The sequence below is a fragment of the Ammospiza nelsoni genome, chromosome 2, assembly GCF_027579445.1.
Source record: "Ammospiza nelsoni isolate bAmmNel1 chromosome 2, bAmmNel1.pri, whole genome shotgun sequence".
In the NCBI taxonomy this organism is placed as follows: Eukaryota; Metazoa; Chordata; class Aves; order Passeriformes; family Passerellidae; genus Ammospiza; species Ammospiza nelsoni.
Window position 1 is genome coordinate 54,191,046 of NC_080634.1, and position 26,071 is coordinate 54,217,116.

A 26,071-nucleotide genomic window follows, 5' to 3' on the forward strand; every position below is an offset into this window, starting at 1 on the left:
ATCTGTAAAAGCTGGATCAATGGATTGAAGCCAACGGCATGTGGCTCAACGAGGCCAAGTGCTAGGTCTTGCACATGTGTCATGACAACCCCAGGCAGTGCTACAGGCTGGGGGCAGAGTGGTAGGAAACTGCCCAGTGGAAAAGGACCTTGGGGTGCTGTTCAACAGCAATTGAACAATTTGAACACGAGCCATGTGAGTGCCCAGGTGGCCAGGAAGGCTCTGGCCTGTATCAGCAATAGTGTGGCCAGCAGGATCAGGGCTGTGATTGACTCCCCCGTACTCAGCACTGATGAAGCCTCGAATCCTGTGTTCAGTTTTGAGCCCCTCACTACAAGAAGGACATTGAGGTGCTGCAAGGTGTCCAGAGAGGGGAAACGGAGAAGGAGAAGGGTGTGGAATATAAGTCTCATGAGGGGTGGCTGAGGGACTGGGGTTGTTTAGCCTGCAGAGTAGGAGGTTGTGGTGAGGTGGAGGTCGGTCTCTTATTCTAAGTAATGAGTGATAGAATGAGAGGGAATCACCTCAAATTTCACTGGCGAGGCTCAGATTGGATGTTGGGAAAAAATTTCTTCACCAAAAGGCTAGTCAAGAACTGGAACGGGATGCTCAGGGAAATGGTTGAGTCACTATCCCTGGAAGTATTCAGAAGACATGTATATGTGACACTGAGGGACATAGTTTAGTGGTGGACTCAGCAGTGCTGGTTTAATTGTTGGTATTAAAGTTTTTTTCCAACTGAAAGGATTCTATAACCAACTAGAAGAAGGCTTTGTATGTGCAGCAGATAATCTACTCACCTAATTCATACTATTTAACAATCTGTGGACTTCTTATCTATAAACATGGAGACTTTTACACGACTTACAAAGCAAACATATGACCTAGTTTAGAGTACCTGACTCTAGCATGGAAAAATGTTTGTCAAATTTTTTGAGTGCTATAGCTGAGAGTCTGCAGAAATGGGTCTTCTGGAGACATGGACCCAAAAGTGTATATATCACTCCTCTCAGTTATGCAATTCATAGACTAAACATGTCTTCCTTTGGTGTCAAAAATGTCCAAATATTATCAGAGTCTGGTTTTTGTGAGGTTTTGTTATTTTTTACATGGAGACTTCTGAGTGCACCTTTGCAGCCTTTTGACAAATACTCATATACACAGTGACTTGCTACACATGGCCACTGTGTTTCTGCTTACATTTCAGGTGTGAGCCAATTTTAAATACAGAACAATCCTTAAGATATTGTTTTTCCAAAGTCATTCCTGCTTAGAGTCAGTAGTTCATGTTTTTGCGTCTGAAAGACTTTTATGAGCAATACATTATAATTAAACATTAAAAACATTATTAAGAACATAGCAGCTTTTCATTTCAGTAGTTTAAAAGTATTTTCAAATAGTTTAGAAAATCAGTAATTCTTGCTTTCTGTCATGCCTACACTGGTTTCTGTAATAATGTGATATGGATGATATTAGCTATAAGAATTTAATTGGCAAACATGCCAAAGTCAAAGTGGATTTACAAGTAACTGCAGACAAACAAAATCCTTTATTTCATTGAAATGAAGTGTTTAGACACTGACATGAAATAACAGATTTGAAATGACTAGGCATGTTTTCATTGAAAATTTCACTGAATTTTTGACAATATTGTGAAACATTTTCATTTCACTGAGGCTGTATTTTGCATAGAAAACTAGGAAGAACTGGTGATTCCTTTTTAAAAAGTCCTCTTTTGAGCAGAAACAAACAGACGGTTTTTATTATCAAAACCAAGCAACTTTTTTTTTATCTTTCAGCATCACTTTCCTAGAAACATTGAACTGATGCAGGAAATCTGAATATCATATTATTGTATTTAGTACTTAATTTAGTTTGAAGCTGATTTCCCTGAAACATTTTCCCTGAAATTCTTTCTAATAAGGCCTGAACACTTGTTAATTCTTTAAATACATCAAATTGTTGAACCCACTCCCTTTTTCACTCTGCCCTTTGCTAGTACACATTCTGCAGCTGCTCACAACTCACAAAAAACAGGTCCTCCCCTTGGAATAGAGAGCATCTAGAGGTCCAGCTAGAGACATTTGGGAGAGTTTTAGTAGTTAAGCAGCTGCATGTCTAGTAAACTGGGAGAGAAAGTAAAATTTAGAATTTTTTTAATCAAACCTTTTAAAAAGTTAATTCAGGATTAGAAAAACTTCAGAAAACTTAGTTATGGCTTCTTTAGATACGTCTCAACATGACACATAACTCTGGATTGAAGCTAGATAAACCACACATTTACTTCAGGTTTTTTAAGATAAAAGCAGAAAAAAAGCTTATTAAAATCTTTCCAGGCTGCTAATTTGAAATGGACAGAATTTAACCTCTTTATATCCTATTTAAAAATTTACCAGAGATTGTGTATTTGTCGAGGAAGAGAAAGATTATCAGCATAACCTAAAATGGAAAAGATAAACAAAAAGGAAAAAATGAACCCAAACCAAACCAGCCAGTGCTCATTCGAGAAGTGAGAGAGAAAGGCTCAACAGTTACATATTTAAAATTTCCTATTTCTTCTGTTTTGATATGGGAATGTCTAATAACAAAGCAAAATTAGGCAATACTACCAATAATTATAAACTCATCCTGTTACTGTATTTCAGCTTATACAGCCATAGCTTAAAAGAAATGGGACATTTAGCATGAGGCAAAAATGAAACAGAGATATAAAAGACTAGTATAAGTATTTAAATCGCACTGGTTAAAATTACAGTGAAAGCAGTTGATATTGTTCCAGCCTATTAATCTCCCCTTTATTTCACATGTAAGGGAAAATTAGTAAGCATTGTAGTAAGCACTTTTTCAAATTTTTGTAGCTATATGCTTAATACCTAAACAGAACCAAAGCTAAAACAAAGTTAACTGAATAGTGAGAGAAACTGGGTTTTTGCTCTGGTATCTCTTTTGAAAACTCTGAATATATATAACAAGAAAACACACATTTTACAATGAGTGAAAAGATGACTTTTTACTAATCAATAAAGAGAGCTACTATTCTCTTTTACTTGATTGAATTGCTACACCAGAGATTTGCAATTAATTTGAACTCAGATTTGCTTGTGTACCACACAGAGGGTTTGGGATTTGCCTTCTACATCCTTATGTGGAGCTGCAGTTAATTCAGATAACATGTTCATTTGGTTCAGAAACCAGGGAAACTTATTTCTTACTGCTCATTGTGTGCTTAGAATCTACCACTATGAACTTGTGGCAACCTTCATAAAACCAAACTCTCCCTTACTTGAGACAATATCAAACAGGTAATTGGACAGCAAAATGTCTGTGCGCAGTGCAGGGTGGCAGTGTGACTTCAGGGAACTTTTTTTGTTTGCTGTTGTTTGTAGCCCAGGCAACAGTAGGTGTCAGAAACAGGCACCACAAGCTTATTTTCTTACAGTGAAATGGCACCAGTGGTGCAAAATGAACAGAAAAAAAAGGCACCTTGGATGTTCTGTCCCATGGGCTATGCTACGAAACCCCATATGTTCCGGCAGATACTCTCCTGGTTCTGCCCCATAACTCTGAACACATATTATCCACAGTCTTGCCAGACATTATCCTGCAAGGTAAACTTGAGACTATGAATCTTTCAACCTCATTAGTTATTAATAAAGAAGACTGATGATTTTATCAGGGAAGTTTCTTTGTTGATAATACACTGTAAGTTACCTCTGACCTGACTCCATGGAATGAGAATCAATATCACTGAGATGCCTTTGGACAGCACATGAATGAGAATCACAGTATTATGGCAAGTGTGAAAGGAATGGAAATGCAGAGATGAGCAACTTTCACTGTGGAGAATCTCAAATCCAATTAGCATAATGTTCTTGGTTTGTGGAAGGCCCACTTCAGCAGCAAAATGGAGAACATGGAGAGCTCTAAAAATGAATGTACATTCTCAATTTCCACAAACACAGGATTACACCAGGAGCTTGCAGAGCACTACACAAAGCACTGCCTAATCATCTGAATTTCAAGGGACTTTTTCTGTTCGTTACAAGGCATTTCTAAATCTACATTTCAAGCATCATGTCATTTTGGAAAGTCCTCAAAAACTCTGAGCTTGGTAATTTTCTTTACTCATATTTGTCAATTTTCATTTCTTTACACAATGAAAATTCTTCACCATCCACTTGTTTGTTTCCACAAGTACCCTAAATCTGCTCTTCTACACCATCCAGTGTCTTGAGATTAAACCAAGGTATGTTACCCAAAGACTACCACACCCCTTTACAGAACTTAGTTCTAATATGTTTGCTGGTTTAAAATGCCAAAATGAATCTCTGCTAATAATTTTTGGTATTATTTTCAACTTTAAAGGAAAAAAGTAATACTTAACTCCTGACCACTTAACCATAATAACGGTGTAAAAGGACACATGCCTCATTATTTTGTCACTTTTAGCTGCAATTTTTGGACTGAGATTGGACATTCTGGACAACCAGACCTGATTGCTTACTTGTGGAGCTCTGACCTCAGCCCCAGTATGGCATTAGAATGTTCTTTGGTAACAGCATGAATAAAGGCTGAGATTTTAGGGATGGGTTGTAAGATAAGAAGGAAAGGACAATGCATTCTTATCTGTTTTGCTGTTTTGTTGCATGAGAGGCATTTAAAGCAACAGAAGTAGTCATCATTAAGTCTGGCACCATCTGAAAATAATTTATAAAAGCAGTGAATATATTGCCTAAAACACTGTACTATCAAGAGCTCCTGGCTGGGTTCCAGTGCCCAAGCTGAAAGAATCCCCTGACCCTGGAGGCTGCTGGATTCCGCCGGAGGCTGTGCCTCCTGTAACATCCTTAACATAAGAAATGGAAAGAACCTGATGATGTATTTTTATCATGATCTGTATGGATCAGGACAGATAGAATCCAAGCAATTGTTATGCCTGAGGTAAGTTTCTTGAACTAAGAGCTGCACCTACCAGAATACTGTAGTAATAACCAGAAATGAAACAGCTGAACAGTTACAGAGGCTACTGTTTGCTTCAGCAACCAGTATGGAAAACACTGTGGAACACATTTAGTAAACCTTGATTTTACTTCAGTGAGAATCAAATGGTAGAGATAGTGGGAAATATTTCCAGAAATGAAAAATGTGTGTAAATCTCGGGTAGCTGGTTGTTAATTGCTGCTCCAAGTACTGTACTGAGTTCCGACATGTAAAATAGAACAGATCCACTGATTTAGAATTGTTTCACTAAATCAGTATGGCCTAATGTTTTCTACTATGAAGAATCAATTATGTAATCAGCTGTATTTTTGCAACCTGATCAGATGCAATCAGATGCAACTATAAAAAACATTTCACCCTACACATGCCTATCACTGTCTCTATCTCAAATGAAAAAAAATTCAAGTTTTGTGTTATGGTTAAAAAAAACCTAAACAAACAATGAGAGGTCAGAATTTTATTTCAATGTATAAATCCTTATGAAAACAGAAGTCCAAGCTTCAGCTTCTTATATGACTGTAAGACAGGACTGGCATTTAAAGAAATAGAAATAATGGTTGTTAAATCTGGCAAAGTACAATCTGAAAATAATTTATGAAGGCAGTGAATATGTTGCCTGAAACATTATGCTATAGAACATAAAATTATGCAATACATTTTCTGAGGGAAAAAATGCTTATTAGAAGACTTATGAAGTTAGAGTACCTTCACAGTAGCTTCTTAGGATTACTAAAATATGTTTCAAATGAACAAAAGAATCATTAAATGTTTGGTTATTATTTCTTCAAACGTTTCTAACATATTTAGCAACACATTTACTATTATATTTTGCAGAACAGAGATTTAGCAGTGATAAGATTTGACACAGAAGTTTTTTAAGCATTTTCTGTAATGAATATGAACAAATACTGAATACATTTGTCTTGCCTATAAACTTCCATAGCTCAGCTGACTTGGTATGTACTGCTTCCCAATAAGATAATACAACATATTCTGACATATCTGATATGATGACATGCAGGGATTAGGTGAAGGTTTGGAAATATCATGGGAACTGTCTTCCTAACTTATTTTTGTGTCTTGCTTCTTTTGCTTTTGCACATACAAAAGAACCAGAGTACTTTTAAAAATATATGCAGACATCCTCTGATTCCAATTGAATGTACACATTGGTGAAGCAAATGTATGAACTTTTAACTGCCATGGACACCAATACCCAGGTATTTCCATTTTGAATTTTTTATGAAAAGAGAATCTGAATGCCAACATTTTTGGGAATCATGCATGGCTATGAAACTTCAGCTTCAGTATCTGTAATAGCTACTTTTTGAAGAAACATCTCTACCGAGGTACCTCTAGAGTGTGTTTAAACACAGCTGACTTTTTCTTTCAGACACAGTCCAAGTTAATTTAAAGTATGCTTTATATATTTCTCACTCTATTACTGAAGAGCACTTCAGAGCACAACTACTGAAGAGTATGTCTATTCAGGTGTAAAAGAAAAAGAGTTTCATAGAATTTGTGCTAGAAGAGAACATTTTGAATTCTGATACTATCAAACTATAACAACTATTCAAATTCATCTAATTAAAACTATAAAAAGAACAGAAACCTAGTAGAACAAAAAAAAGATAAGCAAAAATTTGTCTCAGTTAAAAGGATGTATTTCAGGCTCTTATCTATCACATTTCTACTACTGAATACACTCAAATATTCTCCAGCACACTCACCTCTTTTTGACGGTACTTAATTGCCAGTTTCAATCTTGCAAGATCATTACCACTTTGTTCTTCTATCAAGCTATTATCATCTCTGTAATTAAGAATAATTTCCAATTCCCTGGAACTCCGTGTCTGATCCAGGAGATCTTTTGCAAATTGCTTGCACTGCCGTGACAGTTCCTCATACTCTGACTTAAACTCATTTTCGACTTTACTCAGTTCCTGCAGCTCCCAGCTCAGCTGAAAAGCGGTAAGGAAAGGATCCTCACTGGACAAAGCAATCAACGATGGGCTCGCCAGAGCCTTGTAGATATTGAGTCTGGAGCGAGAGTGGCGGAGGCTGTCCACATCTGAGCTTGAGACACATTCCACACAGTTACAGCGCACCTCGTGTGGCCTGGGCACAGACACCCCCTTCTGCACCAGGAGCTTTATGATTTCGTAATTGTTGGTGTGGGCAGCCAGAATAATAGGTGTGATATCTGGCGTAAATTCTGAAAACTGCTTGTCCAGAAGCACTGGTGGCACCTGTGAAAGAAGGCAAAAACTCTTACAGGCCCCCTCATTGAACAAGAGTTGTAGAAAATTAAGCTAGAAATGGTTTACCGGGTAATACACTTACTGCTGGATCTTTATTTATGTCCAGAGTTGAAGGAAATTCTTTAAATATAACAATTCAATTAGCTAAGGTAGTATCTTTCCAGTTAATGAATTGCTATAAACAGGGTGTGATCCTTCACAGAACCTGCTTATACATAAACAACCCATGGACAATGATTTATTGGAGCAAATTATTAGATAAACAAGGACAAGTTAGACACAAATGCTCCTCCCCAGTCCCTTGAGGTGAGCAAGATGGAAACTTTTTCTTCTCTCTCAGGTTTATCTCAGTTTCATAGGGAAGAAAATGCATGGGGGGCATAACTGTGAATCTCTGAAGAAAGCAATGACAAGGACACAGGCAAGTTAGAGTTAGAAAATAAAATGGTCAAGTAAATGAGAAGAAAATGAGTAAATGAGAAGAAAATACGCATTTTCTTAAAGAGAATTTTCTGTTGAAAATAAGGCTGTGTAGACAAACAGACTTGCTGCAAAGAGCTTAATTTCTTAAGCTCAGTTCTACATTCACCTGCACAAAGAAACATGTTCTGTTTATAGGAAAACAGGGGAGTTAGTAGAAAAAAGGTTCCCAGAGACCATTTTTAAAGCCTCTTCTGATACGCATTTCTGGATTTTTCAGTCATCTTTATCAGAAGACTGTAAGGTTTTTAATTTTAAGCTTGTCTCTTTATTTTGCACTACCAGATTCTAAAGTCTTTCCCCGGTCAAGACAATTTGTTCAATTAGTGTGACTAAGAATGTGAGTGTAATTAGCCAATGCCAATCAAAAAAATGATACTAGCATCATCACTTACAGACTGACTTTTGCCCACTCAATAACCAAGTACAAACACAATCCACAGAGCACCGCGGCGAGGTGCTCTGAGGGATGTTCTTTCAGGAGGAAGAAAAAAGTAAAACATTTGACTCAAAGTTATCTGAAGGCTAGAGAAACAGATGGCCATCGCAGGGAGGAAAAAATTTTTGATGCAAGTCTCATAACAGCACCATGACCTCACTGCCAGGTGGAAGAAGCACAAGCGGAGTGGTAGGGTAAAATGGGAGTGAAAAGTCAAGACTGGAGATCTGGCATTCAGGATTGTAATCACACATCCCTAGGGAAGCAAAACCTGCCTAGCCATAGCATATTGCTGACCTTAAGTAGCCGTGCCAGATTCTGAGAAAGTATGTGGAGTCAACAGGCAGAAATCCCTTTTCTCCCCTCTCATCCTCTCATGCACTCAGACATGGCTTGGCATCGAGTCAGGCTGGCACTGAGTTTGTTTTAGCACAGGACTGTGGGCTGACTGAGCTGGCACACCCACCCTCATGATCCCATGCAGAGGGTGCAGCTATCCTCAGAGGTGGGCGCTTACAACCAGTGGTTCTGAGCCAAGCAGCTTCTGTACATCTTCACTTCTGCTTGCTTTATTCTGAGGTACAAACAGCATAGCATGTGTAGAGAAACACTGGTTACATATTACTCATGAAGTAAGGAACCCAATTGAGAATATACTGAAGGTATATATGGATGGAGGGAACACTTGGATACAAGAAAAAACAAAAGCTCTGTGTGCTGCTCCTGGTCTCAGCCCCAGAACCGCAACTATGGACATATGACTTCCCAGAGAACACTGTGGCTCTGCCCATGCTGCTCTGTCAGGTCTCTTCCAGAGTACCTCTGGGACATCTGTCACCTCCTGGCTGGAAACTGCACAGAGCCCACCTGGGCATGCCCAGGTGCCCCGACCACATCATTATTCCTGTCCAGTGTGAACTGGGCTTGAAATCCATGTATGTTTTCTCTCCTGTCTTTGGTGTCAGTGGGCGAAGTGAGACCTGTTTCCTCCCACAATTCTCACAGATTATTGCAGTCTTAGATTTGTCTTGTCATATTATATAGGAAAAAAGAGAGCACTGTGTGCACACAAACACACTGGCTATGTTCTCTAAATTAGTAGTTTGCCCAGTGATTTTGAGACTAGAACAACATGACAACAGTGGTAGAGATTCAAACTTTGCATTAGTAGAGATGAGATTTGGGTTGATCACAGAGCTGAAAAAGGTTTACAGAGAGGCATGTGTTGTGTTCTGACAGTGTCTGCTACAAGCAGTGAGATTCCTCCTTGGCCTCAGGTTTAGGGTACCAGAGAGCGAAGAAGAGAGCTGCAAGGGGAGAAAACTCAAGGTCAGAAAGCTGTAACTTCAAACTCACTGACTGCTCAGAGTATAACTCTGTCACTTCACATGTTGCTAGTTTTTTACTTTCTGACAGTACTGAAGTAACATTTGCTTCAAGCCCTGCCAGAACTGAGGGCTGTCTTAAACATATCATCAGCTGCAAGCTCTGAAAAACTAAGACACAGCTTCAAACGACATGGCATTACAGCAACTGACTTGTACATGGGGTCCATTTCCTTTCAAGCTGCTTGTTTTTTCTCATAGCTTATCAAAACCTTTCATCTTAAGCTAACTCAGATTCACGGCCAATGCACACATTTTGGAATTCATCACATCAGAATTTACCCAAATATAGAAGCATTTATTAAATCTTTTCAGCCATAACTTACAGAAACATTTAAACTTAAATGGCAAATCCTGATAAAACATCCACTTTAATTACATCATTACTTTAACCTTTGATCCTTTACCTTAAAATTACAAAAATTTTAAGATTTTGTACTAATTGAAATGAAAGAGAGAATATCGAAATAATAAAGTCAAATTATTCCCTCATCTGAAGCAAATTATTCCCACATCTGAACTTATCCTTTGAACTTATCTTTGAAGTAATGAGCACTCTCATGGCATTCAGAAAATTTCAACATCTAATGGCTGATTCAGAGTACTTGCTCTTAAGTTATCAGGCCTACAATGAATTTTACTTTCAAACTACCAAAAATATTTCCCTTTAAAGAGAACCAAGCCAAATAACCAGCACACACTGATATTAGCCACACTACTGGAAGCCTTGACAGAATACTCACAGAAAACATTTGAGTCTTCCTTAAATCCTGGAGGATGGAAAGGTACTAGGTTTTTCAGTCACTGTGACTTCTCAAGGCTCAGCAGTAGTGTAACTAATCATACATTTTGGAATAGCATGCTAAGTTTGAGGCTGCTTAAACTTGGCGAAGTCAATTTTTGCCTTCTTACACCTTGTGAAGAATTTCTACTTCAGCACTATTTACAGAGCCGAACATATATATATTTGTTATGAATGTCTATGTGATTATTAGACAAAAAAAACCCCCAAAAACCTGAACAGAAAATAAAGGATAGTTCAAAGTCTGAACACTTCAATGCTCAAGGGCATGAGATTTTTTTGTAGCATTTCTTTTCCCTGCACTCACTGTAAGTGGGAATGAGTCAGCCTGGTTTGGATATCTAACAATTCTTTTAGATACCAAGTGGAATGGTCCTCTTCAACGTGTTTATATTCCATGTATGGTCTGTGTGAAGACAAGCTCTTTTGCTATGACAGGAAGAGAAATCTAGGTTAAGTTAATGTCAGTTAGGACTGAGATGTTTTCCTGTCCCCATGAAATCAAAGGAGAGACTGATTGTTGATGATCTCTGAGACATCCAGGAAACAGAAAAATATAACAGTCAGTTGGAAAACAAAAAACATAAACTTATGTGTATCTTTTTCTCCATCTAGATTTCTCATAATAGCTCTCATTACTGCAATATCTCAACAGAGAGACTGAAAACAACAGAGTCCATTTACCTGCTGTTTAGGTGCAAGAGCTCAGAATCTATGGAAATCTATTGGCTTGGGCAAACAGATAGGTTCCCTGACTCTTGTCCTTGTTTATTTATTTGCAATTATTTTGTCTTGTGTTTGATAATGAAAGAAAATCCCACTTGGTTTTAGGCAGTTAGGGGAATAAATTTCTGAGTCATGTCCATCATGACAGTATGACTGGAGGAAAAACCTAAAGCAAAGGCAAAAAGAGAATATATGACAGATAAGATGAATACATATGTCATGCAGTACCAGGTTATATAAAGAAATCAGTATTATTAAAGTGTGTCATCAAAGTTTCAGCTGCTTTAACACTAATTCTCTATAGCCATCATCAGTCAAACATCTTGAAAATGCTTAACTGTACATTTCTGTACAGCCCACAGCACATGAGTTATCCCTATGCATACATGGTTCCATGCTTTACATTCTGGTTTGTTGAATTCTTCTCTTTGGTTTGCTATTATTGTATCATTATTGTATCACCTGAAATACATCCAGGTTAAATAAATGGAAGCAGTTACCCTGGGAAGGGTTCAAAAATTCCTCCTACTGCAACTCCTTTACCATGGACTAAGTCACCAATACACATCCAGATATACTGAATAACTTAGAGATACCATGTCAGGATAACTTGAAATCAGTTGCCACAGCACCAGAGGGGTCCTGAGACTCATGTTGAAACTATTCTCACAAGGCCACACAAACAGCAGGACTGCAGTGACAGCTCCTGATTGTCTCAAAGCGCTTTTTCCCACCCCAGGGTGCTCACTGGGCAGTGTACAGCTGGATGTGCAGTTGTACATCAAGGATGTAAGGCAGGCAAGTGGATGGAAGAGGCCAAGCTGAGCTCAGGGACAGCATCATTTCCAAGCAGTGTGTGTGACACTAGCCATGCAACACCCATCTGGTGCACTGCCATTGTCTGCCTTCCAGAGGCAACTTCCCTGGCCTCCCTGAGAAGGGCTCTACCTCTTCATTGTCCTTGAACTCATCACATTGCCCAATGATAATTGCCACACTCTTAATCTGCTAAGTGTTATCTTTCATCGGTTAAAATTCTAGTTTTATTTGTCTAGTTTTTTTCTTTTTTGTAGGAAATAGACACATAACAAGTAAAAAAGAGGGTCTTAGGTACTGAAAGCTGACTAATAACTAAATAACAGTCTAAGGACTAAATGCAAATATTTTAATAATATTGTAAATTCTTAAGAATGCATACTTTCATAACACATACTTTCATATTCAGCATATCTGGATGTGATACTTTCATAAGATTTAATTACAAATTCTGTTCTTTAACATTTTCATACGCACATTTTACCGCAAATTGTCAAGATGCTTAATGCTTGACTTCCAGATTTCTTTTCTCTGGAGTCTAATGTAATTCCAGTTGTGAATTAAAGCCAGGTAGGTATAGCAAAAAATAATAATTAAAAATCAGATACTTTTGTGTGGACATTTTTTACCAGAGTATTACAGATTTTTGTTTCTTGTCTATCTTAAAAAGTTCCTTTATTCCAGTATTTCCCTATGATCTAACAAGAAGGTTCAATCCCACTTTTATCCAGATTAAATTATTTTGATCATACTATGTGATTATGAAAATTTTAACTATTAGTTTTACAAAATGTTCCCAATATTTTCATGTGAAAATATTATATTCCATGTCATGCCAGCATATATATATATATCTAATTTTCTTCAGACCCAAGCCATGTGCTAATAGCTCAAAACTTGATTGCTGTGCTTATGCTGGTACTGACCCTCAGCTAGCCAGGGCTTGTGCCTCCTAACCTGCACTGCTGGGATACAAGACAGGTATTTTTCAGAAGTACTCCATTCATCATTTTGGCCAGTTCTCCAGGATGTGTGAAAAGAGGGCATGAACAGTTAATGCCGAATGTGTTACCTTAGGAGCTTGCTTTTAGTCTGTCTCCTCCTGATAAGAGGGGAAAGGCAACATTCTTGCCTCTATGTAAACCCTTCTCAATGTACACCACATGTCTTAATATATTGCCAAGGCTCAGGCCTAAATGCCCTCATTTGGTAATATGAATCACTGTTAGCAAAGGATCTCTTCCTCCCACTTAGAATAGTGTTTTATGTAATACCATGTCCATTTATTTTGCTGAAAATTTACTTTCAGCTTTGCTGGAACATTACTGGAACAGGGATGTCTGTAGTAACACAGAATCCCTGTCATATTTAAGGAAGCTTCAGTACTTGCCTTTTTACAAGTCTGTGAATTTTGAACAGTTAAATGTACAAGTTTGAGTTATTTTCATCTATTTTTTTTCCAGGCTCAAGCTGAGTTTACAAAACCTTGGATGTGTTTTTTTTTTTTATCAGCTACACTTAACCTACCCCAAAGATGTGAGTTTTCTAATGCTTGCTCATGCTCATCTTATTACATCTGAACCAATTTGTGTGTCACAAGTGTCACATCATGGACTGATCACTTCCAGTCTCCATGACAGCCACATTGCACAAAAAGCATTAATGTAACACATTAAGGAAAAGAGTTTGACCAATCTGTTTCTGAAGCTCTGCAGTGGTGGGTGGATATGTCACACCATTTCCTCACAATGTTTCTGATACTTCATACGCTCTACCTTTGTGCAGTTTAAGCCCATGAATTCTTGTTCTATGAAATGTGAATACAGAGAATACTTAATTTATTTGCTTAGTTTCTTTTTTCCAAGTTTTCATTCAAACTTTCCTTATGGGGGCTGAAACGGGATCGGTGCCTTCCAGCTTCCCACCCTTTAAGGTCCCTTCCAGCTCGGGCCATTCTGTGATTCTACAATTCTATGACCTGTGCTCATTCTGACGTCATCAGATGTGATTCTGACTTTTGAACAGTAAAACGGTATTGTCCAGTCTTTTTGTGCTAGTCTTGTTTTAATATTCCCTGCAGAACTGTTATCTTAATTGTTTTCAATTCCAAGACATACTTGGTTGATTATTTCTGCTCCACTTAGAACCTTACATTTTTTTTCTTACTGAACTCTTTTATTTTTCACAGAAATAATGACTTGCTTGCCAAAACCTGAATGCTAATTGTGTCCTGCAAAAGCCTTGAGACCCCCCCTATTGTCAGTTGTCTACAGAATTAACAGGGCCTCTATTTCATCTAAAATGTCATGAAAAATTGCACTGATAGGGATAGACCCCTGCAGAACTGCTCATTTCACCCCTCCATATGTCCTGTTTCACCAAATACTGTGGACAACTCCTGTGAGTGTGGTTTAGACTGTCTTTTGACTGACAGTTCATGAAATCTTACAAATCTCGAGCTATATGATATGTGCTGATTTTCCCCAACATACAGAACTTGCTATCTGGTGATGAATGATAATTATATTGTTATGACAAGCTTTGTTCCTGACAAATCTTGGTAGACTGTTATTCATGTCTATATTTTCTTCCAGGTGCTTACAAGCAGAATATTTGACTAATTTCTTCAGGACAGTCCCTGCTGTAAAAAACTATAAATTTCTTTTATTTGAAAAAAGAGAATATGGAATGGAAAGGGAATGCTGTAAAATTAATTGATATCAGTTTCCAGACAGAAGCAGAGGAAAAGATATTGGATTTGATAGGTTTGGACATGAAGTTGTTGGGTGGAACTGATGTCAAAGAACTTCAGTGCTTTATTTTTCTCTCTTTTTTTTTTAAAGTTGTTTTTTATTTGTCCTCCCTGTATCTCTGAAAGAACTCTGTTCCAAAATACTGCCTGTACATCAAACTACTCATTTCCAATTAATGTTCTCCTGTGAGCATTATGAGTGAATGGATGTGCTGTTTCATCAGTCAATGCCAGTAGCTTGAGGAAGGGTGGGAAATTGCTTAAAAGTAGACACTCAATAGAAGACTGCAAGGATATTTAGAATTTGTTTTCAGCTATGGAACTTACACTTGCTCTCCCCACATAAAATTTTTAAACAGGTAAAGGAGTGTTTCTAGTAGGAGTTCTCAGCATTGCTTGACTGCTCATAATGAGGAGTGACAAGAAAAAGTTGTTTTCACTCAAGGGACAGTGATAGAAGAGAAATAAAATGGTTTGGAAAAACCATGAGAGCTGAGAAAGAAGAAAGATCCTATTATGGAAAGGATTAAAGGGGAACTTGAATTATTTATGTCCATCATGATAAAGCTCATATATACCTCTCTCAGAGTTTGCATGATGAGTGAAGTCAATACTGAAATGTCCTGAATGTTCAAAGCAGATCTAGGAGGAGGGCCTTCCTATTTGAATTTATTAAATGGATGCATAAATAATTTTCCCAAGCACAAAATGGTTCATAAAGACAAAATCATTTTAATGAACCTTAGGTCTGATATTCCATTTCCTGAGAAACTGTGTCTCTGGTTTGATTATTAAAATGTGGAGAAGCTCTTGCTTTTCCCTGTTCATTTTTCTTGTCTCAGAATGGCTCCAATAGTCAGCTAGAGTGATGGAAAGAAATTGGCTTGCTTCGACAGTAAGGTTTTCAGAGAAATGTCAGAACAAAGGAGTTCTTAGAATCTAAGCAGAATCCTTTGTTTATCCCTGAGCTTCCTAGATCTAGACACAAGAGAAACTGTCCCACTGGCTATAGAATTATAAAGATATTTTCTGAAAAAGAGCTTTTGCAGAAAAGACAGTCACAGATTGGTGGCCTCCCTTGGTATCAACAAACTGTTCAGGAGTTACAAGTGTCTCAGAGGGTGGGAATTAGCTAAATGTATTTGCAGCTGATTGCAATTATTTAACATTGCAAAGTAATTTGTGCTATCTTCATGGCTGGGAAGTAAATTTAATATTTGAGAAAATTAAAAGGGTTGTGCTCACAAAGAACAAAGTGAGGAACAGGAAAATTCATGAGACACAAAAAATGTTTTCTCTATTTAAAAAAAAGTAAGAGACAGGAATACAAAAGATTTTGGCAGAGACAAAGAAACCTGTATCTTAAGAGGATGCAGAGGAACTTCACAATAAGCTGTTTCACAACTACAATATTCCCAGTATGTTTTTCAGTCGTCAGTTATTTAACAGTAGCTCTACATTTTGAACCATACTGTAAATTTCCCATACTTCACAGATGCAAAACAGAACATTTTTTCTGAAGTATACAGAGGCTCCACAACTATGCTAGGATGTTCTGGGAATGAAAGATGTACTTGAGAGGGAAAAGACAGAAAACTGAATTTTATTATAGGTTGATGATATTCTCAGCTGGCAGCTGGATTAAATTCCTTAACAATAGACATGTTAAGATCCTCCTTGCATTCAAGAATCAATTGAACAATCCTCCTGCTTAAGAGGTTTTGGAAACCTGTAAGTAAACAAGAGAAGATTCCTAGAAATAAAAATATTCCTTTTGAATTCCCACTGCAAAGAGGTCAAAGAAGACACAGGAGAGATGTGCATTATTACATTGTGCCCTACACCTGCCCTCAAGTGAGAGACCAGGGGCAGCAGAGTTAGTCAGAGGTACTTAAGGGCACATTGCTAGAAGGAAACCTTTGAAACTGATGGCAAGGGGACTGGATTGGTTCAAACCCCTTAATACTCCTTGTTTCAACTTAGGCTTCTCTTAGTATTGTGTTCCTCTTCAGTTCACCAACTGCATGGACCTTGATCTGTTCAGATCTTACACACACGGTGCATCCATGCATAAAGAGTATTCTTAATGTGCTTTAGGATATGGAAATGTTAGGGGTTTTTTTTTCTTTTGATTGTATGTAAGGATATTTTTGCTAAATTCAGGGCATGGTAGTAAGCAAAGACTTAATAAGCAAAGGTCTAAATGAGCAAGGATCAGGGAAGAGAAATTTAATCTTATCAGCCAGAGGGCTTGTACTTACAGTAAATGTCATAAAATGAGTTGGTAGCAAGTAAAATGATGGTAGACTTTTGCATTTTCTGCAAATATTCAGCTGTATCTTAGCAGTACAAAATATGAAAAGATACACTTTGAGGGTAGATATTTCAGGTTTCTTTTTTTTTTTTTTTATCTTGCCAGAAGGCCTCACAGACTCTGACAAGCCTGCAAACTTAGATAATATTTTATTACCAACTCTCTGTAGTGTTTTAGTAGCTGAGTTGAAAGGGGAACTAATTTTGCCTCCTGCCAATCTGGGGTGAAGATATGGAAGATATGGATCCTGGTACAGGCACAAGTACAATTAAAACACTTCTGTCAGTGCAGTATGTGACAAACATATCCTCTATCCAGAAAACAGTCAGTAAATTGACAAGCTAAATTGGTAGTCTCCCAAGACAAGTCAGACCCTGTTATCACATTAATGGGCTTTGTCAGTCCATTGTGACTTTTGAATTTGTTGGATTGCTCCAGCTGGGTGTTGACATGAAGAAATATTAGAAATACTAAATTCCTGCAAGTTTCCCAAAAGATATGGATGTTTGAGATCTAAAGAAAGTTATGAAGTGTAAATGCAGCTATGTTACTAGGCACCAGAGAATTCATACAAAACCAGGACATTATGAGTGTATCAGCCTCTGCAAAAGCTTTGATGAATGCTCATAACATCAAAAAGAGGAAATTACATCATGATGTATATAATTGGATGAAAATTAGATTTCATAAGTTTCACTGCTTATAGAGAAATTTGACAAGAGATGCCCTGTGACACAAGGAAAGATAATGGTGGGGCGTGGAAGACTATATATGAACAAGGTTCTTGACAGAGGTGAGCTTTCTAAATTTTCCTAGTGTTTTCCCATGGCTGAAGGTTTGAAAAGTCATTTGTTTTATAGATTATTATGTATGATTGCATTCCTGATTCCCAAAGACTAACGCTCACTTTGAAAAAGTCTGTCAAATACTACTCTTGCATTATTTAAGAAGTATCTCCACAGGCAAGTTCAAGGTAACTGCATTTGAGCATAGTGGCTCCTCATAGACAGAACTCTAAAATGGTGGCTCTTTGAAAATATTCTTCAGTGGACCATTGTTCAGTGTTGGATTGCCTGGAGGCCTCTGTCCATCAGAAACTGCTCTGCCTTGAGCTTTTTTAACAGTAGGTCATCCTGTTCCTAAAATATTTCCTGTGTTTCTGCACCGGGCACTGTCAGAAAAAGGATATGTTGCAGAAGAATATACAGGAGAGTATTTATCTTTGTATTTAAACACCTAATGGTAGCTCTATATCTGAATTGTTTTTAAGCTTCTATTATACCCAGGAAAATCTAGGGCTCATCTCAGTTGCCCACAGGCTCTGTGACGTAACTGCAAGGCCACAACACATGTCTCAGAGATATTCTAGGATGCTCCATACTTCACTTACCCACTACTTATGAGCTACTGGGCTGGGCCTCTGGTTGATGTAGTGAATGGAGTCCAGAGAAGTCTTTTCATTAGCTTACAGCAGACACTTGGTATTCGGTCAGGAAATCCTCCTGCTCATCACCGACCTTACTGGGAGCTCTCCTATCTGGCTGATATGTAAGCAGTAAATGGACTGATTCAAACAGCATTTTACTGCTTGAGACACTCTAGAGAATGAGAGAGACCTACACAGACATGACATGAGACCTACTGGAGGATGTCCCTCCTTTGCAGCACAGGCAGAGACAGGGAGGACACACCTCTGCACAGACTGAGCTCCACTGCTGCCTTGCCTTCAGCTTCAGGCATCCGAATGGGGGGCTGATTTCCAACCCCTTACACACGTGTCTCTGTATACACATGTTTTTATATAGCACATATTTATACAGAGCACAGATCTCAGTCTGGGGCCAAAATATCAAGGGCCAAAATATTAACTGTTCCCTGAGTGGCTGCTCTAAGCAGAAAAGATACTGGATTTTTTTTTTTTATATTGCTCCTTTAATGCTTATAAATTTGTCAACTTCCTAAGTTAAATTACATCACCAAATGTACAAATAGTTGGCAATAGGGATTTCTAGGCCTTAGAAGAGAAGACTACCTCAACCAAAAAAGGTTGTGTTGGTTGAACATCTCACTCTTAACAAATTTATACTACTGGCCTCAAAGCTGATTGTTAACATTTTTGCAGGCACTGAAAGACTGTTAAAATATTTAGATTTTAACTGCAATCTTTGGAGTTGATGAGTTTTCAGGAAGTGAAGGCAGGTGGATTTGATGAAAAGGATGCCTGGCATGGAGGCTTGTGAAGATGACAGTACAGGACCACTGTCTGTAGAAGGCAGAAATTTTGGACATCTTTTATTTTAATTTGCGTTCTGTCCCTATTCTGATTGTAAGTTTGGGTGAGTGCTGTAAAGAGGGGCTCAAAAAACATGAAAAGTTGGAAAAAGAAATCAGCACAGAAAATGTGACTTCTTGAATAAAAATCTGACTTTTATGCAGACCTTATTTTTAATTACCTTTCTAAAGATATGGAGTTTCTTTTTTTCTAAAGGGTTTGATTTATTCTAGACTTTCAAATATTTTTGATAATCTGCACTCATCTCCTCATGGTAGGAAAGTACTTTCATTTCTAGCATGAGCTTCAAACAAGAAATATGAAAATGTCAGCAAATAATGACAGAAAAGTACTCAGTATTTCTGAATCTGCAATACTTCAAGTTTAGGTGGAAGTTTGGTTCACGAGCCATCTTTAAAAGAAATCTGTATTTGTTATCACCAAAATTCTTTAGATTTCTTCAAACTGCTAAACCAGAGGAATAGATTAATAGCTGGGAAAAGTAATTCTCAATAACACTACCTTCCAGGAACCTACCTAAAAGGATCCTGATAGTCAGAATTTTTCTTTATGTTGCCAATAAAAATTGGCTCATCATTTTGTACAGGTCAAGAAACTGTCATGTTTCCTCATATTTTGTAATTTGTCTTTTGGTATTGCCATGGAATATGATGATTTAGAATTTGTTACAAGGTGATGGGTGCATATTGTAGAACACATTGCCTACCTCAATATTGAAATTGCTAGCAGCTCTGTTGGATGGCACAGGCATACCAGCTTCTGGAGTATTTCCTTAGTAATTGTCACAGGTTTTTCTACTCATCCACCCACCTTACCTCTGATACATATAAACACAGACAGTTTGGGTTTATTGCCAAGACATAATGGCATTTATGTGCAACTTTTTTTGAACTTGAAAACAGCCAGCAACCTTATTCAAACCCAAGAACAAAACTTCTGTAAATTCTCATCTCCATCTCATATGCAATTAGTCAGCTCCACCCTTACTGTGCAGCTGTGCTACATGCTGTTTTCATGTGCCCAAATGGTTATATGAAAGACTGACCAGTTTTATCCATAAACGAAATATCCCCTACACAGCCTCTCCCATTCATCTGTCTATCAATATGTCAGAAAATTCTAACTAATCAGACACCACTGGGAAAAAAAATACTCAGCTACCCACTCAGGCAGCTAGCAGTGGAAAGAAACAACATTTTGCCCTCACGTTCCACTTCAAGACTGTGTACTTTCAGCCCGACAAAGAATCTCTGCAACGCCTCCTCCATACTCATTACTAGCTAGACTGTCATTAATCACAACATTCGAAAAAGACATTTAGTTCATAAACTTCTGTGGGAGACATTTTCAAAACAAAAATGATGCTTGAATCTCAACAAAGACTAGCCCACAAGAGATTGTGACTGGTATTTTGCAAAGTTAATGGAAAAAGAGGTTAATATTAGCAAACTACCAGGCATCATGCAGTGATCATAAAATCCTTCTCTCTGTCTCCTCTTGACCAATACAACTCCCAGTTCAGTTACTAGGGGAAAATTTGAAGGAGAATTTAAAAAAAGTCAGGTTTAACATTTATGTAAAGTCTATTGTGGTCATGTTGGGCCTACAGCCTGTATAGATTCCTTGTCTTCTCCAAGGGGGCCCACTGTCACCAGGAGGAAGTACAACCCTGACATAGGAACTTTTCCACATACACACCACGGGGCTGTGTGGCAATGCAGGACTGGGAAAATTATATTCCTTGAGACTTGGAAAGAAAGCAATGGGCCAAAGCTGCCTAAATGCTCTGCACACATTAAGGGAGACTGAGACTGAAGCTGGGTTAAAAGTGCAGCTCCAAAGCAGAGCATTGGCCTCATCTCAGGACACTGGGACTCCTCAAAGGGTAATTTCAAGAAGTCCAAAGATACTGAGAGACAATAAAAGAACAGAGTGGATGATGTGGCCGCATGTAGGGAATCTCCTGGGAGATAGGAGCTCTGTCAGGCCTGATAGGAGCTCTGTCAGAAGAGCAGCATCTAAGCTGCCAGGATTTCAGGAATGGAAAATGACTCTTCAGGCTCTGTGCTACTTTCATGCTGCTTCCAGACTTTTTCCTTTTAGACTTTTTCTCTGTTTCTGGGAATGCTGCCAGACTGAAGGCACTTTGCCTGCAAAGCTGTCTAGCCTTGTTGTCCATATCCCTTCCCAGATAGCCTAGGTGAGTGCCTGAACATCCACAGAGGAGTCTGTTCCACTGGCCTAGAAACTATACTGTACAACATCCTTGACACTTCCTCACATAGGACCATTCCCTCATCCTGGCTGTTCTCTTACAGTCTTTCATTCTCTCCAGAACTACTTAGCAACTGATTAAAAAAAAAATAAATCAGATGTTGAGACACATTTTGGCATAAGATCAGTCACTGTTTTTTTTTTTCTGACGAGAATTACATCAGCAGCTTCAAGCGAAGACAACTTGTATTCTTGTCCTCTTCTTTTCTACCTTCCCACACTCCAAATAATTATCAATCAGATACATGAGTCAAGATTGATGAAATATAACTTTAGCCTTTGACAGTAAAACAATGCCATTTCTCTCCCTACCTCCCAAAAAGTCCCACAATAGCAAGCTTTCCTACCAATCAATCACCTGATAATTCCTCCTGTCCAAGAGTTTACAATGGCTGCTAGCACACCGAACAGCACATAAAAATCTCAGGATTTGCCATCTTCTTGCACATGAATTCTCACCTCACCCATCTCTTCCAGATGCCATTTTTTACAACAGCACAAACTCACAGCTTGCTGTGGTTACCTCTGCCACAAAAGGTTTACCTCCTTCCTTTCAGTTCTTTCCCTACAGATAAAGGCTAGAACATATCATACCTAAAGTCTACCATGACCAGAGAGAATACTATAGGCCCCTCCATACTGATGAGGAAGGGCTGGGCACAGTCTGTCTAAAGAGAAAAAGGTAACCTAAATGCTGAATCTTTCAGTCTTTCAGAAACATCTCTATACTTAAAGTTTCAAAGGTCTGGGTTTTTGTCTCTTTTAATAAATATTTTTTTCCCAAATATTTAGACAATAGATTGAACTCATCCTTTCTTGGGCCATTGAGAAATTGCCAGGAAAATCTATGAAAACCAACAAAAATAGGTTGTATATGCCATGCACTTGCATTTTTAGAGGCTGACACATTGACAAGCTGAAGCCGGGCTTTCTAGCTTGACTTTGGCACAGTAAGTAGAGGCAGGGCTTTTGCATAAAGTAGCTTATGATGTGACTTTACTGCTTGTCCTGGGAGAGCAAAAGGTCTCTGAGTGTTGCAGCATGTGGATATAGTTTATTTTCAGCTTCCTACTTCCAGCACTGTGCCAGTGATTTCTACTTTTCTCTGCATGTGAGCCAGGCACATATCACAGTGATCACATCCCCCCTTTTCCAAAAGTTTTCCTTCCTCTAGCAATTCCCTTGTATTTGCAAATGCCAGCCAGGCATTAGCTCAATATTTTGTTCATACATCTGCACATCTATCCCTAGAGTGTCCACCCATTAAAAACACCCTCAAGTATCACAAGACTGACATACAATAGTGAACAGAAGGCATAAAAGCACTGTCATGTGCTTTCTTCTGCTAGTCAGACAATGCTGTAAGCACTGCAGTCAGGATTCCAAGCCCTAAAGCAAGTCTGTCAGCTAATACAATGCCACATGGATTCAAGTCTAGTAACTGAGATTTCAGCTTCACTTATGTGATTTGCAGCATCCTTAGAAGGCAGCTGCACCTCTGCTTCAGTCTTCCCTGAATATACACAAATATTTAGATGGTCAACCCCCCAGCTAATGATCAATGCCTGAGTTCCATAAGCAGTAGAGTACACTATGATTTAGATAAAGGTATTAATTTTTTATGCTGCCTAGCCCCCAGCCCATCTGTGGATGCTGCATGCAATTCAACAAGACAAAAACGTTTTCTGCCGATACTAAATTTAAAAGAACAACTTTTTCCCCCCCCCTCTTAATTTGGCATTCAGCTATCCATCAGGGTAAGCAACAAGTGACTTGGCAGATAATTCAGGACATATGGCTTTGAAGAATGGTAATTTAAAAGTACTTGGACAAGTTTCCTCAACTCATTCACATTAATTTGTGCTATTCTCTTTTACTTGTGCTCTAGCAGCTGGTACAGCTAAAAAAGTATAGAAATATAATGAATATAATGCAAGTGGCAAAAATACCCCTTTCTTGTGTTGGATTAATGTATAGCGCAAAAACTTCTCTCAAAAACTGAGAAGCAGGAGGAGTCCAAAGACAATTCAGAACTGTTAAACCTACATGCCTCATCTGTAGTCACCAGGTGGCACCATATGTATCCATACATTGGTAATTAGGTTAAAACCATTGTAACCTGCGTGGTCATGGAAATGCTGAGCCCATCACACACAGCTACTAGGCAGAGCCAGCTGCTGAATGATCAATAGACTACAGAGTTTAGATCTAACTTCAACGAGATCTGAACATTGTTTTATAGTTTGTGGGTTTGGGGGGTGGGGTTTGTTTGTTTGTTTTATTGGGGTTTTGTTAGGGTTTTTTGTTATTGGAGTGGGTTATTTTGAGTTTGTTTTGTTATGGTGGGTTTTTTGTTTGGTTTTTCTTTTTTTTTTTTTTTTTTTTTTTTTTTTGTTGTTGTTTCTTTTAGGAGAAAGTGTAAATTAGAGATCAGTGGCATCTCCTAATTTGGAGATGTTGGTTATAAAACTTTTCCAAAAGTGCAAAACCAGATTACTTTAACTAAATGAAATGATTCCTGGTCAGAATTAACACATTGTTACATTTTCCCCTTTTTCTTTTGCAACACTTAAAATGTTTAAAGCATTAAATTTTGGAGTATAACCAGTTCTTTTAAAAGATTCATTTCAGCAGTCCTGAAGAATTTTAGCTTTCTGTTGATACAAGAGGACATTTTCTTCTAGATTTCTGACATTGACAATGAGAACTTGAATTATATAATGAATTCTATGCTTAAAATTATTTCGTTTTACAAATATAGCTACATTATTGTATGAACTGAAGCTGAAATTAGCTATGCATCATACATAGGATATTATCTCATGAATACAAAGAAAAAATAGTGAGAGCTAATTCATTTACTTGTGAATCATATCAGGTTTTTTTCCAGAAATTCAATGTTCATAACTTTTTCACTAATTAAATATTTGGGAAACTGTTTCTTGTTCTTTGAAGTATTTAGCAAGGTGTTTTTCTTTCTATTATTAACTGTCTTGTGTAGAAATAAAACTTTTCATCAGGGACCAAAAAAAAAAAAAAAAAAACCAGCAAAAAAGGGTTGACCTCACTGAATCGATGGCAAAACTCCCACTAACTTCAAGGGGCCAGGATTTCACCACACATGACCACACATTCCCTTATTCAAAGAAGGAAAACCAAACAGCCAAAGATATCATGTTACTAAAAGCACAGAGTCTGAAAATGAATCATTGTCTAAACAATATATCAAATATTTACAAACACCAGTAATCAAAAAGTAGAGTTGTAATTTGAAATAGTTTCAAAAGAAACTTGAAGGGGGAAAATAACTTGAAGGAAGAAAAAATATATAATAGAAGTACATAATTCTGAGTATTCAGATTTTACGTTTTTATTGCATTGGACTGATTTTTCAGCCAAAAGGTACTTTTTTATTATACTAAATTTATTGTGGCATTACTGCAAAAATGCCATTGGCATTTACATTCTCTTCAGCATGCCATGTTCCTAAAAATGAACCAGTGTGATTATCAGTGTATTATTACATACCTGACACCCATAGAAGCTTAATTGTTGTTGGGATCCCCAGCACATACAACAGTCAACATGTGTAAGCAACCTATCAGTTAAGAAGCCATTTTTATAAGCCCTGGCTTGCAATCAGTGCTGGTAGAGGCAACGGGCAAACCTAAACTTAAACTGACACAAAAGGAGATGTCTCTGTTCAAATGATTCATTATTATTCTTCACACTTTACAGTACAACCTCCAGCTAGTCCAACCAGGGAGACCAAGAAAGTGCAGCAGGAGCAGCACTCTTCACACCAGCCAGCAGTGGACTCTGGCACTGAAACAACATGCTTAAGCTTCACCACAGAAAAGGATCCTCTAGACTGGAGCAAAGCAGTTTGTGAATAATTTAACATGGTAGTATTTACACAAAAAGTAAGCTTAGCTTTTGTCTGCTATAGCATGATGCTCACTAATACAAGTTTGACTGTTTATGTTCAAGTATTTTCATTACAGCAGCTGTGGCCCATACAAAAATGTAGCCCTGAAAGTCTAAAGAACAGCCTGAAATTTAGGCAGCTCTTGTAAGGTGAATTTCTAGACTCCCAAGGTCACAAAGTGATTTGTGATGTCTTAAAACAAGTAACTGATAAAGACAGCAGGAGGAGCTCTCCAGAGATCTCCATTTTTCTCCATTGCCAAGGGGAGTCCAGGGAGCCAGACCAGAGATGAGACACACCTTAGGACTGCTACCATCAAATGGCATGAACTCTAGCCTGCCAATGGCAACCTCCACTATAGAGGCTGCATAACAGAGACACAGGGGTTTTAACTGATTTGGGATGGGGCTGTGCACTGATCCTTCAGGCTCCTAGTACACGGCACTGAGAAATTCCTATGCGCTGTATCCTCATCTGCACTATCAGTTCAGGAATCAAGAAATGAGACAAACATCATGTGAATATAGTTTTCTTCCCTTTCTCTGACATAAATCTGTTGTCATTTTACAGGAGCTCTGCATTTACTAGAAGAAGAAAAGG

The 26,071-nt window shown here is 38.0% G+C and overlaps 1 protein-coding gene across 1 annotated transcript in view; it reads right to left on the minus strand.

Annotated features, from left to right (window-relative positions):
* TRPC4 (transient receptor potential cation channel subfamily C member 4) overlaps positions 1-26,071 on the minus strand; it is a 134,083-nt gene that overhangs the window by 57,289 nt on the left and 50,723 nt on the right. Inside the window, exon 3 of the mRNA XM_059493776.1 lies at positions 6,732-7,250. Coding sequence (XP_059349759.1) covers positions 6,732-7,250 — 519 coding nt within the window. The remainder of the gene's footprint in view (positions 1-6,731; positions 7,251-26,071) is intronic.